This window comes from Plectropomus leopardus, chromosome 5, assembly GCF_026936395.1.
Source record: "Plectropomus leopardus strain MGB_pleo_1.0 chromosome 5, ASM2693639v1, whole genome shotgun sequence".
NCBI classification, from domain to species: Eukaryota; Metazoa; Chordata; class Actinopteri; order Perciformes; family Serranidae; genus Plectropomus; species Plectropomus leopardus.
In genome coordinates, this window is record NC_142180.1 from 30660646 (window position 1) to 30675362 (window position 14717).

The 14717-nt window shown below is 37.3% G+C and overlaps 2 protein-coding genes across 2 annotated transcripts; both read right to left on the reverse strand.

Annotated features, from left to right (window-relative positions):
- Positions 1–4670: 4670 nt before the first annotated feature.
- On the reverse strand, positions 4671–6783 carry faslg (Fas ligand (TNF superfamily, member 6)). Its single transcript, XM_042515597.2, has 4 exons — positions 6357–6783; positions 5756–5825; positions 5589–5648; positions 4671–5502 (listed from the first exon to the last, which is right to left on the reverse strand). Exons 1-4 carry the CDS (start codon positions 6633–6635, stop codon positions 5084–5086), a joined length of 828 nt encoding a protein of 275 aa, XP_042371531.1. The 5' UTR covers positions 6636–6783; the 3' UTR covers positions 4671–5083.
- Positions 6784–9182: 2399 nt separating this feature from the next.
- Positions 9183–13280, reverse strand: LOC121965434 (uncharacterized). The gene is made up of 5 exons (XM_042515581.2): positions 13124–13280; positions 11589–11629; positions 11421–11495; positions 10383–10572; positions 9183–9811 (listed from the first exon to the last, which is right to left on the reverse strand). The coding sequence occupies exons 1-5, from the start codon at positions 13278–13280 to the stop codon at positions 9270–9272; spliced, it is 1005 nt and encodes a 334-aa protein (XP_042371515.2). The 3' UTR covers positions 9183–9269.
- Positions 13281–14717: the final 1437 nt, after the last annotated feature.

Consider the following 14717-nt stretch of genomic DNA (forward strand, 5'->3'; position numbering starts at 1 on the left):
GACATGACTTATTGATGAATTGGGCATTCCGATGCTATTTTTGTATAACAAATGAAAAACATGACCAAAAATAAATGAATAAAGGGAGGGCATTTTATGGGGTCCCAAAGGGCATTTTATGCGGCCCGGGGTTCAAGGCGAATGCATGTTTCGCCTAATGGTAAAGTCCGCCTATGTTTATGATAATCCATCCTCATGATAACACATCCATGAATCCATCCATTAAATAATACTTTAATATCCCCATGTATTGTTTTATCTGTTGTCATTGTATTATAATGCTTTGCTGTATTTCTGCTATGATGACTTAATTTTCCTTCAGGGTTTAAGAAATCTTGTTAGTGTAATTTAATTGTTTTTTACGACATCTGCTGCACGTATGTCCGCCCTGGAAGAGGAATCACTCCTCAGTTGCTCATACTGAGGTTTCTACCATGTTTTCTCCACGTTATAGAGAGTTTTCCCCTAGTCGATGTGAGGGTCTAAGGACAGAGGGTTGTCGAATGATGTAAAGCCCTCTAAGGTAATTTGTGATTTGTGATAATGGGCTTTATAAATAAAATTGACTTGACTTGACTTGACTTGACTATCTGTCTATCTTGGAGTGGATTAGTGACACAGTATAAAAAGTGTCAGTTTCCATTTGGGTGGAGTTTTTTAGTTTTGATCCAGTAAATAATGGTCAATATTAAAACATCAATAATTAGAATAATCAGTCAGATGAAATAACAGCTAATAATGACCAATTCTTATTAACTGGGATTAATATACAATCAACTAATTTTAAAGATCCTTTGGGCCTAAAATATTAATTTCAATAAACGGTAAATGAACTGCACTTTTATAGCTTTTTCTTTTAAACTCTTCCGATGACTCAAAGTGCTTTTACACTGCACGTCACATTCACCCATTCACAGACGGGTAGCTGAGGCTACCATACATGATGCTTCCTGCCTCTCAATAACCAGTTGTGTCTTGGGTGATCTGATCTAAAGTGGACAGCTCTAAATACAGGCGTGACTACACCAAGTGAAATGAAACATAATTTCTCAATCACCTTTTCACTACAAGTAATTGAGTTCTACACAAACTGTGAACACACTATTTTCTACCAAAGTTAGATCATTTTTTAGCAAATTTGCTATCAGACGATTCTGTATTTCATTTCTTTTCTGTAAGCTTTTCTCACTGGTTTGAAGTGGGTGGAGCTCAGTTGGAAAAGTTGATGGATTTGAGTCAGAATCTGATGACAGTTGGTGGGTTTTCTGGTCCCTGTCAGCTCTGATGAAACCATGCCCACGCAGTCTTGATGAAGCACATGAACCCAACTTTTTTAATTTTAAACTTCTAGAAAACAGCTTTTTGTTTTGTTGAGAAACAGGTCAGATTTGAACTGTGTGTTTGGCAAAAAAGGGGGCTTGTCAAATAATTTAAAGTGTCACCATGGAAGTATGCAAGTGTTCAAAGCAGAACTCACATTATATTACAAGTGGTGACATTTCCTATATATGCATTGAAATGCATTTTTTTAAAATAAAATAATCAGTAGGAGTATAAAACAAATATAAAATATATGCTTTTTTCTTCACAAACTTAAACTATAAAAAGAAACAATTCAATTAAAGTAATAATTCTTGATATTCAGTGGTATTTTTGTTATATACAGATATGCAATGATTTCTGGATTAGAAAGATAGATAGATAGATAGATAGATAGATAGATAGATAGATAGATAGATAGATAGATAGATAGATAGATAGATAGATAGATAGATAGATAGATAGATAGATAGATAGATATGTTGGTGTTATCCATTGTTGTCTTTCTTTGATCATTTGCTCACACGAGTAGAATATATAGTACTAGTTCAGGCACATAACTAGAGTGCACTATAGGGCCATCATAACTAGTGTGCACTGGGGCCCAATGTAACTACCTTACGCCATGGTTTAAAACTTTCCAAGTTTTTTACATGCTCAAAAGCCATAATGCAATTCCAAGGAAAAATAGGACAAAATCTGCAGTCCTGATTTTGTGCAAAAATACACTGAACAGCAGTTAACATGAGGCTGTAATGTAAGTGAGACAGATAAAGTGGGTATCTTACCATTTTGCATTTTTTAAAAGACAAATATACTTTTTATTTTGTCATATTAGGGTTGTATGAACATTTTCACATTTAAAAAGGACTGTTGATTTTGTCCTTGATCGCTTGTATTAGGAAGTAATCACTTCATGACTAGTATGGGCACACTGCATGCTTATGCTCATAACAAAAATAAACACTTCTAACTTTTATCATTAACTATCGTGCAAAGCTTCACATGAGCTCTGGCGCTACCACGGCAAGCAAATGTGAAGTGGTTGACTTGGTTAATATGCTTTATCTGATTGCTTTGCAGGATATTAATCTTCAATTTAGTGGCACAGAAAGCCTCAGAGTCTATCTTGTGAAGTTACTGCAGGTTCTCCTGCTATCTTAACTTAATCTCACTCTGTGGTTTTTCAACTTCAGTAAACACTCTGCCTTGCAACATTTCCTCTAGCCTTAAAAAGGTCTAGCTTAAGTACTTATTTAGGCTACTTATTTATCAAAAGGCTATATGTGTAGCCTCATAGGGATGTGCCCTTTAAATGACTTCAGTTTTAAATGGAAATATGCTATAGAAATTTCCAGTGTGTGCAGATGAGGCTGTGATTGATGAAATGATTGACTGTACCATGGAAAAAAAAAGGAAAAAAAGTGTAACCTTAGTTACTATGCGCATATATATTTCATTTATTTTAGTTAGTTGAGTCACCATATTAATTTATGTTAAAGAATACTGTGGAAAGATGAATATTTAATTCCACATCATTATTTTGGAGTTCATTTGTATTATTATATACAGTAATTGTTCCTTTCTCAGTAATAGCACTTGAACTACTAGGCCTGTTTTATTTATATATTTTCACTTGTATCTTTTAGTTGCTATTGTATGTCCCCTTAGCGTCATGTGAGAGTAAGAGTAACCATAGTTCCTATCTTCTATATCCTATAGATGTATGTATAACATATTAAAATTAACATGGGCTAAAGTTGGAAAAAAAAACAGCTGGATGTCCAGGATCTTGCTGTATTGGTGTGAATTAAAGAATACATACATACATGCTTATTAGCCACAAGTCAAAAGGACTGGAGAACGTGACCGAACAAGAAAGTCAGGGGGTGGGGGGGTTTCATGGGAGGTTTAAGGGTGTGATATGGTTGGTTATGTAGAAAAAAATAGCAGACACATCTAGTTTAATATCATTTGATGGTGTCAAAAAAGTGCACTGTAGAGGCAAAAATGAAGACTGTTTGTTATCTGTCCATGTCCAATATTGCCCTAAATAAAAAAAGTTTTATGAGTGCCAGTGGTATTTCTCTTTTCCGATATGGTTGGGCATTGGGGGCCCCCTTTTCCCAGATTTTTTTGAGGGGCAAAAAAATAATTGCCTGGTTTGCATCTCCTGATGGTGCACTCGTGATGTAAACTTTCTGATACAAAAATAAGATGGAAACAGATACCAGCTTTTACAGCCCCCTTTAAAGACGGTTGATGGTCTTTGAGTCAAAAGACAGACTTAGAAGGTTGTCACTTAAAATAGCCAGTATCATGACTGTTGGGAGAAGATGTACCCACAAGTCTGTTGATTATAGACTGAGTGTTAGTTGTTCAGACTAAGTTTTCCTAATGAGGTTGCTGAGTGAAACCCTCAACGCCCTCAAATCTGTGGTTCTACTCAAAAAAACATGTCAAGATAACTCAGTGAACCCGTGTCTCGGAAGAAACAAAACAGCAACATTTCACATAACAAATAAACCATTGATTTGTTTTGTGACACTTGATTCATTTGCTTCCTATAATGTTGCCTTCTAAGTATGAAAAATGCATGGAGATGGTTCCCAAGGTCAACATTAAATAGTAGCCATCATGAATCAACTTGTTGCAGCAACATGCTGATGGGAAACAAAAAACAAGTAAATTTTTGTTTCTGTTGTTAAGTAACCAGAGATTCAGTAGTTGAGTAGTTTGTTGTTTAGCTTCAAAAGACTGAAACACAAGCCTGTTTTTTAGTATAATTCAGCTCTTGTTACACGGCACAGCAGGTCTGGAGACAGAATAATTTAAGTTAGCCATGTGGATTAAAAGAAGCACGAACTCTTTCACAAAAATCGACCTGCACACAAGCAGGACCCTCAAGAAGTTCACACAGGAAGGAAACACGTCAAACCTGCCCCTGTTCAGTCTCCACATCTGTGCCCAGCCTGCACATCTTCTCGCATTGCACTGATGTGAATGTTTGTGGTGTGCTCAAAAAGAAAAGCGCAGTGAGGGTGCTAAATTGCAAAATGATTCAAGTGCAATACACTGCAGACTTTGAGCTAAATTTGAAACTTTTCAATTCCCAGAAAAGTGGATTTTTACCCACATTTCTGCTACTTTTAAGAGTTTCACTGCATATTTTAAAACCTGCCTGTTTTAGAGTTCTGCTTCACCTCTGTGGAATATATGGAAATCCAGCTCATCATCAGGAGCAAAGCCACATTTGAGTCGGTGTCTTATCTAAATACTTTCCAGTGGTCATGAACTAAACTCATGTGGGTGTATGTTGCATGACAAGCGTTACTCTGTTTCACCAAACATGAAGTGCTTAAATTAACTCTTTATTTACTTTCAAAACCATTATGTAACACCTTTTTACAGATTTAGACATCAAAAGTCAGATCAACACTAAAATAAATATTCTTAAATTGCTACAACTACCAGCGTGTTAGTGTTAACCGACTCAACATTTATAAAAGGAACAAAATTTGTTTATGTATAGATGTAGAAATTGCTTCAGTTGATTTCGCCACCAATTTTAAAGCTAGCAATAAGGAGAATATTTTCGCTTGGTTTTAGCACTGCAGACCTTATCTCATTACGCTGTTCAGTGCAGCTACTATAGTGATTAATTCAACACAAGAATCAAAGTGATGAGTCAGATTCAGAGATATTCTGACCAGTTTACATTCATTTATGAGGGGTTAAATTACTACACGAACAAACAAAGCCTTCAGATCTTGTATAGACCAAAAAAGTTGGCGTAATGAGCATGACTAAGATAGGAGGGGTGCGATACATTCACAAAAACTCTGTCAAACTTCTGCAGCTGCAGGGCAGAGCCGAGGTAACTCTCTGTGGTCCAGGCGTGTCCCGGCTGTTGAGAACAGAAACCCGCTCTGTGGGCTTCCATCAGGGTCAGAGGTGTGGGGCGTCCCGCTCTCCTCACAAACACAGAGTGAACAAACGAGGATGTAGGAGTGCACACCTTAAAGATCAACTCCACTCGAGAGTAAATGTGGTAGAGTCCGGTTTGGTTTACTTGCAGGGCGCCTTCTTCAGGCCTGTAAACCACTGCTCCGGATATGAACGCCCGACCTGCCCGCGGCTCCCATCGCAGAGTCTTAGGGAAATTTTGTGCTTCAATGTGCCCTGCAAGAGGAGAAAAAATGTCATCTTTCCAGTCGCATGTAGGAGAGATATTCAGAGTAATGGTTACATTTTTCTGATTTTGTTACCTATCATATGTGCAGCAGGTCTGTCTTCTTTCTCTTCTCTTTTCAACTCAGGTTTGTGACCTGAAAAAAAAACCCCAACAGATTAGAGTCACAACACCTCCTCTTTGAATTTACTGGGAATATTTTTGGGGATAAATTCACATGTGATGAAAGGTGTTTATATTTACCAGTTTGCATCTGAGGTGTCATAATATCAATGAGCTTTTGAGGTTGTTTAAACTCAGCCTTGGATTTAACCTTTAGTGAGACGAGAGAAACAGAGGAACTTCAATACCACATCACAGACACTTGTGCTTTTTTCTCGAAGCCCTCGAAGAGCACAGGTTATAAAGAGGAAATCCTGTCTCTCTGGACCAGTGACCACAGATGGAACGATTATGTCCTCAGCTTGCATTTAAATGTCAAACCAGAGATAAAGTATTTTAACTCTTCAGATGATGGCAAAATTAATTATTGAACTTTGCATCGTTAAGTTTCCAGCTCTGTTTTCCACTCTCCCACCTTACACCTCTGTCACCTCCTCTATGCAAAGGTGGTAGAAGTCACACCTTTTTTAAAACTGCAGTTTTAAGACTGCACATGAGGCAATATTCTACACAAAATAATACTTTTAATGTTATTTTTTTCTTCATTGCTAAATTGTCACTTTATTACTTTGCACACTTCTGCACACTGTGGTCACATTTTCACAACCTCAGAGTCATTTATTTTCTCTCAGTCACTAGATTTCATAACACTTCTTTCACTCACTCTCAATTTTTCACTTACCGGCTCCATGTCGTTCAGCTTTTCCTGCATTTTCTGAATCTGGTAGGCTTCAAACCCCAGGGCTGCAAACACCAGCAGAAACAGCATCAACACAATCATGGCCAAAGCAGGGCTGATTCCCATGCAGCCCCGACTCTTCCCATGGTTCCTCGCTCTCTCCTGGGCCGGAGGGAAGGACCAGCAGGGTATGAGACTCGGCTGCTGGGCAGAGCGTTGCGGCCCGCCTCCTCCATCCACAAGGAACACCTGTGGGAACGGATAGCTCTGGTCACAGCTCATGGTGCAGGTCCTGCTGTAAGACAAAGTGTGTGTGTCTCTGCACGAAGGAGGTGTGTACTTTTGTCTGAACACCTCTTAAAAAAACCAAGCTTCAGCTGTCATTCACCACCCACATACCCCTCCCACATGCACCATGGACTGACACAAGTGTGCATTACATACACAAGCTAAAAAAATGATCAAACTATCCATCTGTGCCTTTAACTCTGGCCTGAATTGCTTCAAAGTGTTTATAAGTGCTTGGTGTTTATTTAAAACTACAGAACTTCTTAAACTTTATCTCACAGTTTGGGTGCTTTGTTGAACTTTTCTATGCACTGTGCATACAAAAAACTTTGTCTGAAGGGAAAGGAAGCTCGGGGTTTCAGCTGACCCCCGCCTCACTAACCACCATGTCATCACAAGAATAAGATCATTAGCACAAATTCCACGAAAGGAAAGACTGAGCAACCACGAACACAGTCACCTGACCAAAAATTTAGATGCAATGCAACCAGGTAACACACTTTTTAACTCTGCTGGGGATTTCTCTGTGATGTCACTGTGCATCTTCATATCTAAACTGTGCTTTGGGTCTAAATATTTTAGTATTCAACACATTTAAAAGTGCATTATTATTAAAATGTATTATTATTCTATCAGTCTTTATGAGACACAGTGTGTTAGTAAACAGTGATACAGCAGTTTCAGTAGTACACCGCGTATTCTTGGTGGGAAGAAGCTGCTGCCACATGAAAAGGCCATATGTCTCTGCGCTATGCTTTCCTGCATGTGAAAAGCTGGTAGCGAGAGACAGCGATACTTGACAGGGGTAAGAATTAACCCCAAAGAATACCTCAGAGATTTGCTTACAGGAAAGCTCAACACGCACACAGCACTTTTCTCCTCAATGACTTAATGCCATTGTCGTCTTTATGCCAGATCAGGGTTTGTTTCAAAGGATACACGACTACAAGTTTTACAAAGACATCAGGTCTTATCTGTTGGTTTATCAAGAAAACCAACTGACAATTATTAATTAGTGGGCTTTGGTGGGGATTTTTTCCGTACTCAAAAATGGAACTTAATGTGAGAAATAAGCAGCCTTGCGGTGGAGGCTGTTAGAGCTGTGATACATTGTCAAACTGATTCCTTATGATTTACCCCAACTGTGAAGCTGAGTCAATTTTTTATATTGTGTACAAGATTAAATCTTTGGCGCCTACAAAACAAAGCTCTCAGGGCTCTGCTCTGTCCACTACTGCAAAGTTTCATTTCCCATCCCCTGCAAAGACAAAGGGAAACCCACCTTGCAGTGTGCACACAGAGCTATAACTACAAGGGTAACTACGTCAAGCTTTACCATAATCCGCACAGGGTGTCTGCACTCTACGAACTGAAGTGACTTCTGACTTCTGTTTCCCAGAAGTGTCATGCTGAAAGCGCTCCTCGCAGCAGCAGCAATAGCAGCAGCGACAGCACAGAGTGGGTTAAGTGGGAGGTGGGGTTTTGGGGTCTAACCAGGATGTATTCAGTGTTGCTGCTCCAGTTAATATGACCAGACAAGGAGACAGAGATGTATCACTGAGTCAGCAAGTATCTCTATCATTAACCGTCTGTTTCTCACAGTCTCACTCTTTTTCTGTTGCACAATGGAATTTGTGGTCATGATGACTGATTACACATATGAAAATTATAATGAATCTCTCCACCTGAAATGAGCGACATTTCTCGTGTTTCATGCAAGCATACCTTTTACCCTACGCAGCAAGTCTCACGAGAGATGCTTTAATATTCAGGTTTTTTTTCTATCGTTTTCATATTGAGATGTTTTTTTTTTTGTTTTTTTTTACAGTTGCCATGTCAAAACACTATATGTTAAATTTGGCTAATATCTGTCAAATCATCTCAGATATTTGAGAAAATGTAGGCCTTTTGGAAAATGTATAGGATTAGGTGATGCTAAAATTGTGAAACAAAATAATTTTTTTTCCTATGACATATTTTACAGGCTTTTTTGTGATTGTTGCAGTCAAAAATGCCTAATCTCATTGCGGCCCTTCTAATAAAACTTTGTGATGCATGTTGCCATATTTTTTAGACTTTGTGTTCATTTATAAAGCTTCCTGAGTCATAAGGCCCTGACACACCGAACCGATGGTCAGCTGTCGGTCAATGATGGGCTGTTGATGAGCGTTTTAAAAAACAGCTGAAGGTGAGAGGAAATGAGACTCAAATTTTTTTGACTAGCGTACAAATTATGATTTGTTCTTTCAAAATGTGATTGTGTTGTTTTTGTGCTAACTGGTGTTAAGACAGTCTCCATGTTATTCTTTTTTATTACAGATACCTGCCGTCTGCTGGTATGGAGGGGTATGTCCTGTCACGCAGGTGCAGAACAAATGTGCTTCTTGGCTGTCGGTTTGGTGTGTTCCTGTGCAACTTTTCGGCAGAGACATTGTAATTTGAGAAAATGCAGCAGGGGGCTTTCACCGCTAGTTCTCTGATGTCTGTTTGGGTTGTCTCGGACTTACGGAAGCTTTTAAATGAACGCAAAGCATCGGTAGGTTCCGTTAAGCACTTAATTAATTATAATTCAAATTGTAAAGACAATATAGACCCTTACATGTAATGTATGATGAAAAGCATCATGTGTCACTCCTCATCAGAGGAAGAGTAACAGTCTAGTCCCAGGACATGACCTGTCCTCTTCTCTGTTGTCCCAGTACTGGATGATTCTCCAGGTATATTTTCTGCTGTTTCACAGTCTGAACCATTTTCCTGAGAGGCACTTTTTTGTCCAACAAAATATCCCATTGTTGCACCATCATCCTGTGAGTCTCTGCTCTGAGTTTGCCTTAATGAAGCATTAACAAGGTTTGGTAGACCGGACTGCAGCACCCTGGCAAGGCCTTGTGTTTCAGAGCAGCCTCTCTGAAACGATGTTCCTCTGAATGCAGCAGCTGCCACCGCCAGCTTTGTACGGTCAAAGGAGAGGGGCTGGTCCTGATCTGCACAGATTACCTCTGTGGCTTCTGTGTTTGGGTCAGTGAGGATGGTAGTCTGAAACCTGGTTTCTGGACGGGTGACAGACTCCTGTCTCTCGGGGGATGAGGTTTGGTTGCTGGCCACGTCACTCTCACCTCCACTCAAGTGACTGCTGCCATCATGCGACTCACACGGCCGAGGGTGTTTAACTTCAAGGGAAAGCAAAGACACACAGAGGTGTAAACAGTCAGTTGCCTAGTGTATTAAAACAATAGTTAGCCCAAATTAAATGAGAATCTCGAAAACATGCAGTATCACTGATATGTTTCATGTATATAATGTGCAAAATATACAGTTTGTAAAGATCCAGTGTCTAGAATTTAGTGGCATCTAGTCGTGAAGTTGCAGATTTCAACTTCTTGTGTGTGCCAAGCATGTAGGAGAACTATGGTGAACCTAAATAAAGCTAGTGTTTGATTTGTTCATTATAAGCAACTAAAAAAAAATCATAGCTTGCTTATTCTAAGACAATAAAAGCACAGCAATTGTCATAAGTTTGTTGTAGTACCATTTAACTTTGTGTAAAACTACATCTACATCTTTTGTCATGCATGATACATGTCACCTTCACCAGATAACTGGTTTTGTAACTTAGTTATGTTACACATGAATATAATTTTATCTTACCTGATGTATTCTATCCAGCAAATTCTGATCTTTTTATCAGCCAGGAAGCAAAACAAGGAGTAAGACCTGTTGCTAGTGTGAGTGTATCCTCACCGATACTTGGAGAGTCTTGTGTGTCTGCTCTCCTTTTGCAGTACGCTCGAGGAGTCCACGGCTTGTGTTTGCAGGTGGGGTCGAGGACTCGTAGTTTGGCGATGAAGCTTTTGTACTGTTTCTCTAAAGCCTCGATGTGCAGCTGGAACTCGGCTATCTTCCTCTCCGGGTAATGAGACAGCTGGGATTGCTGAGAGAGAAAAGACATAGATATTTTACTTAAAACAGGGAAATCATCGCTTTACACATACAATAATGGAGAAAGAAGATATTTTCAAACAATCTGGGACCTCTTTTTGGCCCTTTAAAAGGGAATGTAGGGAATGCCTGACTAATGTGGTACTGTCACCTAATATGACGTACTAATTTACTGGTAGATTCTGAAGTAATTGGTACTCTGAAGGCAACTCTGTGATTGTTTTTGTTTTGTTTTTTTGTTTTTGTGGGATTTTTCTGAATCCTTCCAGAATTGGAGAACAATTACAGCATCAAAATATGAGAAAAAATTCCCTGTGTTTTGTAATTTTCTGTCATGTTTTGGGGTAAAAATGGGTTTTAAACCATCAGAAAATTTGTTTTGTCCAGTTCAGGCATCAATGGTGCACTTTTATGAGACATTTTATTGTTATGGTTTTTATGCTTGACACAACCCTGTTACCAATACACAGGACTATGAAGAAGTGCATTTTATATCCTTATTTAAAATGAATCCTTTAACAATGACTAAAAAAGTCACATTCATGTTGAATTCTCACTATTAAAAATACAAGAGCTTAATCATGCAGGGGCTGAGGAGGTGATTTAAATTATTTTTCATAATAATGATATGGAAACAGGGTTCATTGTGTTTTAAAACATTTTCAACATGTACAATTATTTGTTGTTTTTTCATAATAAGTATGTATTCTTTGAAAATTTCTGAGTGGAACAGAAAATTTACTTCTGTCTTTGCGAAAAACATCAAAAAACAATCAGAAATAGTGAATTCACAGCCATCTTTGGAGAATTTATTTTACAAATTATTGAAAATTCACTTACTTGCAAATAATACTCTATTTCACTCTTGATGCTGGGGATCCACTTTTTCACAGAGGAGGCTGAATTCAGAGTAGACTGCAGAAGAAAACAGTTGAAACAAGCTAGCCCAAGTAAAAATGAAGTTTAAATGGTTTTTAATAACAAAACAATTAAAAAGTTCTTCATTACCAGCTTGGGTCTCCGTTCGTGTACATCTTTGAGGCGTCCCTCTGTAAATGATACATGGAGACAAAGTTTAGAGTAAGCTCCATCATGCATTGTTTCAATTTTCTGACTAATTACACATTTGGTACAAAAAATATACTGTTAAAAAGTGCCATAAAAATACTATATAAAAATATTGTTTTCAACTTTCACTGCATTATATTTGTCAACCAACATCAGCCCTGATAATAACTACCAAATATTTATTCATTTTCAATATGTTAACCCTTAAATACCAGTTTGTTTACATGATGCTACTGTTTTTTTAAATGAAAAAAAAAACACTAAAAAGTGGTTATTTTCAGTTGTTTTTTTTTTTAAATAATCACTCTTACTCTTACTTACTTACTCTCACTTTTTTTAAAAATATTTGGAACACAAAAAAGTGTACCCTGCATGCAAGCGTGCATAGTGCAATAAAAATACTATATATACATATTTTTTTTTATCAACTTTTACTGCATAACATTTGTCAACCAACATCAGTCCTGATAATAATCAAATATTCATTCATTTTTAGGATTTTAAAAAACACAGGTAAATTGCCAAATCTGGTAAAAAATAGTAAAATTTACAAAAACGCATCCAGGACCACAGAATGAAATCCTGATATTATGGGATGCATGCTTTATGCTGGTATGACAGTGGGGGGAAAAAAGTAATTGAAATGGATTTCAATGGTACAAAAAATGTAACAATGGAGTTAAGAGGGAGTTTTTCCACACGGCACTCAAACAAACGAGAAACTGGAAAAACGAAGAACCTCCCAAAAGTAAATAAGTGATTAGAAATGGTAGAGAACATTTATAGAATTGAAGCGGTAACTTACCAAATCAATAAGAAACTAAACTATGTAAAAGTAATTCACAATAAATTATGTAAATAAAAAAAATGTCCCTATCGTTTTTTAATCCATATATTTTTTTTCTTTAACTTTCTTTCATTTATTTAATATTATGTTAATGTAAAAAAAAAGAAGCAAAGTTTGTGTCAGAATCTATAAATAACTGTAAATGTAATTATGATTTGTAAAATAATGACACAATAAAGTATTTTAAAAAGAGAGGGAGTTTTTCATTTATATAGTGTATTATGTATTATAGACTTATTATATAAACTCAGACTGAAATCTAAAGGAGAAAAACAAAACACCTTTACCAAATTGTATGCAATATGCATTAACACAGCCAAAATGATCAACAAATAAAAGTTGCATGAGGGTTAAAGAGAGCAGCTCTCAGCAAAATAGCGAGTGTTAGCGGTTTGGAGTAAAAGCAACGCTGCACCGAAGGGATGACCAGCTTTTAATGTTGGTTTCTTAAGAAAGTACCGTAGTTATTTCGTCTTTAATTTCAACCACACAGTCAAAACAACAACAGAGCTAGCTTCACTGTAGCTAACGTAGCTAACAGTTTAAGCTAGCTGTCCGCCAAACATGGCGTTTTATCGGCCAAATATGAATCAAATTGCGTTGAATATTACGGCTACGAGCTGCTTACCCTCTCTCTCTTTCTGAAGCCACAGTCTGTTCAGTTTGCCTTGTTGTTTCTCCTCGTTTCTTGCCATTTTGAACTTTACTCCTGTGAGTTTGTATGGCCGCGGCTCATGCGCATCTACGTCACGTGACACATTGGAACTGTCACGTGATATTGACATACTGCAAGAGCGTATTTAAAATGTCACGCGAGAGCAAGTCCTAGCATCACAATAATTATAAGAATGAAAATACTACAATAATAATAACACTAACAGTCTTTATTTCTAAATCACTTTGAAAAAACGTGCTTTATAGGACCAATTAATATGGCAGACAAACAGTTTAAATGAACACTGTTATACAACATTGAGCAAGATGAGCTACCTATGACAACATAAAATAAGTAAAGTAAAAAAATACCAAAGATAAAACAATGTAAAATAGCCTTATTAAAATTATCAATAACATAATAACTACTTCTTTTAAGTCCCAAGTAAAACACACACACATATGTGTATATTATTGTATATGTTTTTCTGAGGGATTTAAAAGAGGACAAGGAGCTTGATGTGTCTGGAGGTTGTTCCAGAGAGGGACCCAAACATTACATCCATTACTTTTGCAGTAAAGCCATAATATGTAGGAATGTTTTTCTGTTCCTCTAGTTATATGTTAAAACAACATGAAAAAGCTGAAAATTGTTTAAATGAGTTTTCAAAGACTCTTCTATGCACTGATCTGTTCAATATTATGTACAGTATCTTTGTCACTTTAGGTAGCGTTACTCTCTAAAGTTATGGTGGGCCAGGCTCAGTTTTTTGTGCCACAGCAGTCCCTGGCCCCATGTTACCTTACATAAAATCAGTTCTAGTGAGTCTCAAATAATAAAGTTTAAGAGGTTTTAAATTTTGGCAAAAAAGAGAGCACTGGCATCAGAGCAGAATATGTCAATAGACACCCTGAGTTTAAGTACCAGAATCAGATAGGTAAAGCTGGATCAGTATACCTCTGTATGAAATACTGGAAAAATAATTTGTTCACAGTAACAACATTTTTTCCAAGTTTCAACTCTATTTTCTAATCCGAGAAGAGGATCTCAACTTTATTAGAGTAACTGCAACTGCTGAAGCTAAGGTATGGGTAAAAGATATGAGGCTATGTAACAGACCATTAAAAAGGTATTTCCATTGCACTCTCGCGTGTCTATTCATTGCAATCTGGCAGTAACATTTAATAAACAACATTACATTAAAGATCAAGGTTTCCTCACAATTAAGTTGCCTACAGGCTTTTAGTTTCGCTGAGATACCTTTTGTGTGTATGTGCTCTATATTACGTGGCACTTCACCAAAACATGTCTTACATCAGATCTTTATACTCTGGGCCATGTGAAAAGGAAATATGTCAGTCCATTATTGTGACAAAGCATTTTCTGATGTAAGTGTATTGTATGATCAACAACATAATGGAAAAGTGAAGTGGGGGAATGCAACAAATTACAAAGAACTGTAAATGTTGCCTAAGTGAGGAAACAAAACTAGAGAGAAAAAAAATCCCAGTGTGACCTTTTTGGGTCTCCAGTGGTTTTGGTTTTGCTGTCAGCCACTTTGCCATGT

Excerpts from the sequence above, each read along its gene's own strand:
- faslg (XM_042515597.2), bottom strand. The coding sequence starts at position 6,635 with ATGAGCTGTGACCAGAGCTATCCGTTCCCACAGGTGTTCCTTGTGGAT. Across the intron at positions 5,826-6,356 it reads AGCTGAACGACATGGAGCCG|GTTAAATCCAAGGCTGAGTT; the intron begins GTAAGTGAAAAA and ends GTCTCACTAAAG. Across the intron at positions 5,649-5,755 it reads GACACCTCAGATGCAAACTG|GTCACAAACCTGAGTTGAAA; the intron begins GTAAATATAAAC and ends TTTTTTTTTCAG.
- LOC121965434 (XM_042515581.2), bottom strand. The coding sequence starts at position 13,280 with ATGTCAATATCACGTGACAGTTCCAATGTGTCACGTGACGTAGATGCG. Across the intron at positions 11,630-13,123 it reads GCTTCAGAAAGAGAGAGAGG|AGGGACGCCTCAAAGATGTA; the intron begins GTAAGCAGCTCG and ends TATCATTTACAG. Across the intron at positions 9,812-10,382 it reads ACAAGACTCTCCAAGTATCG|TTAAACACCCTCGGCCGTGT; the intron begins GTGAGGATACAC and ends TTTCCCTTGAAG.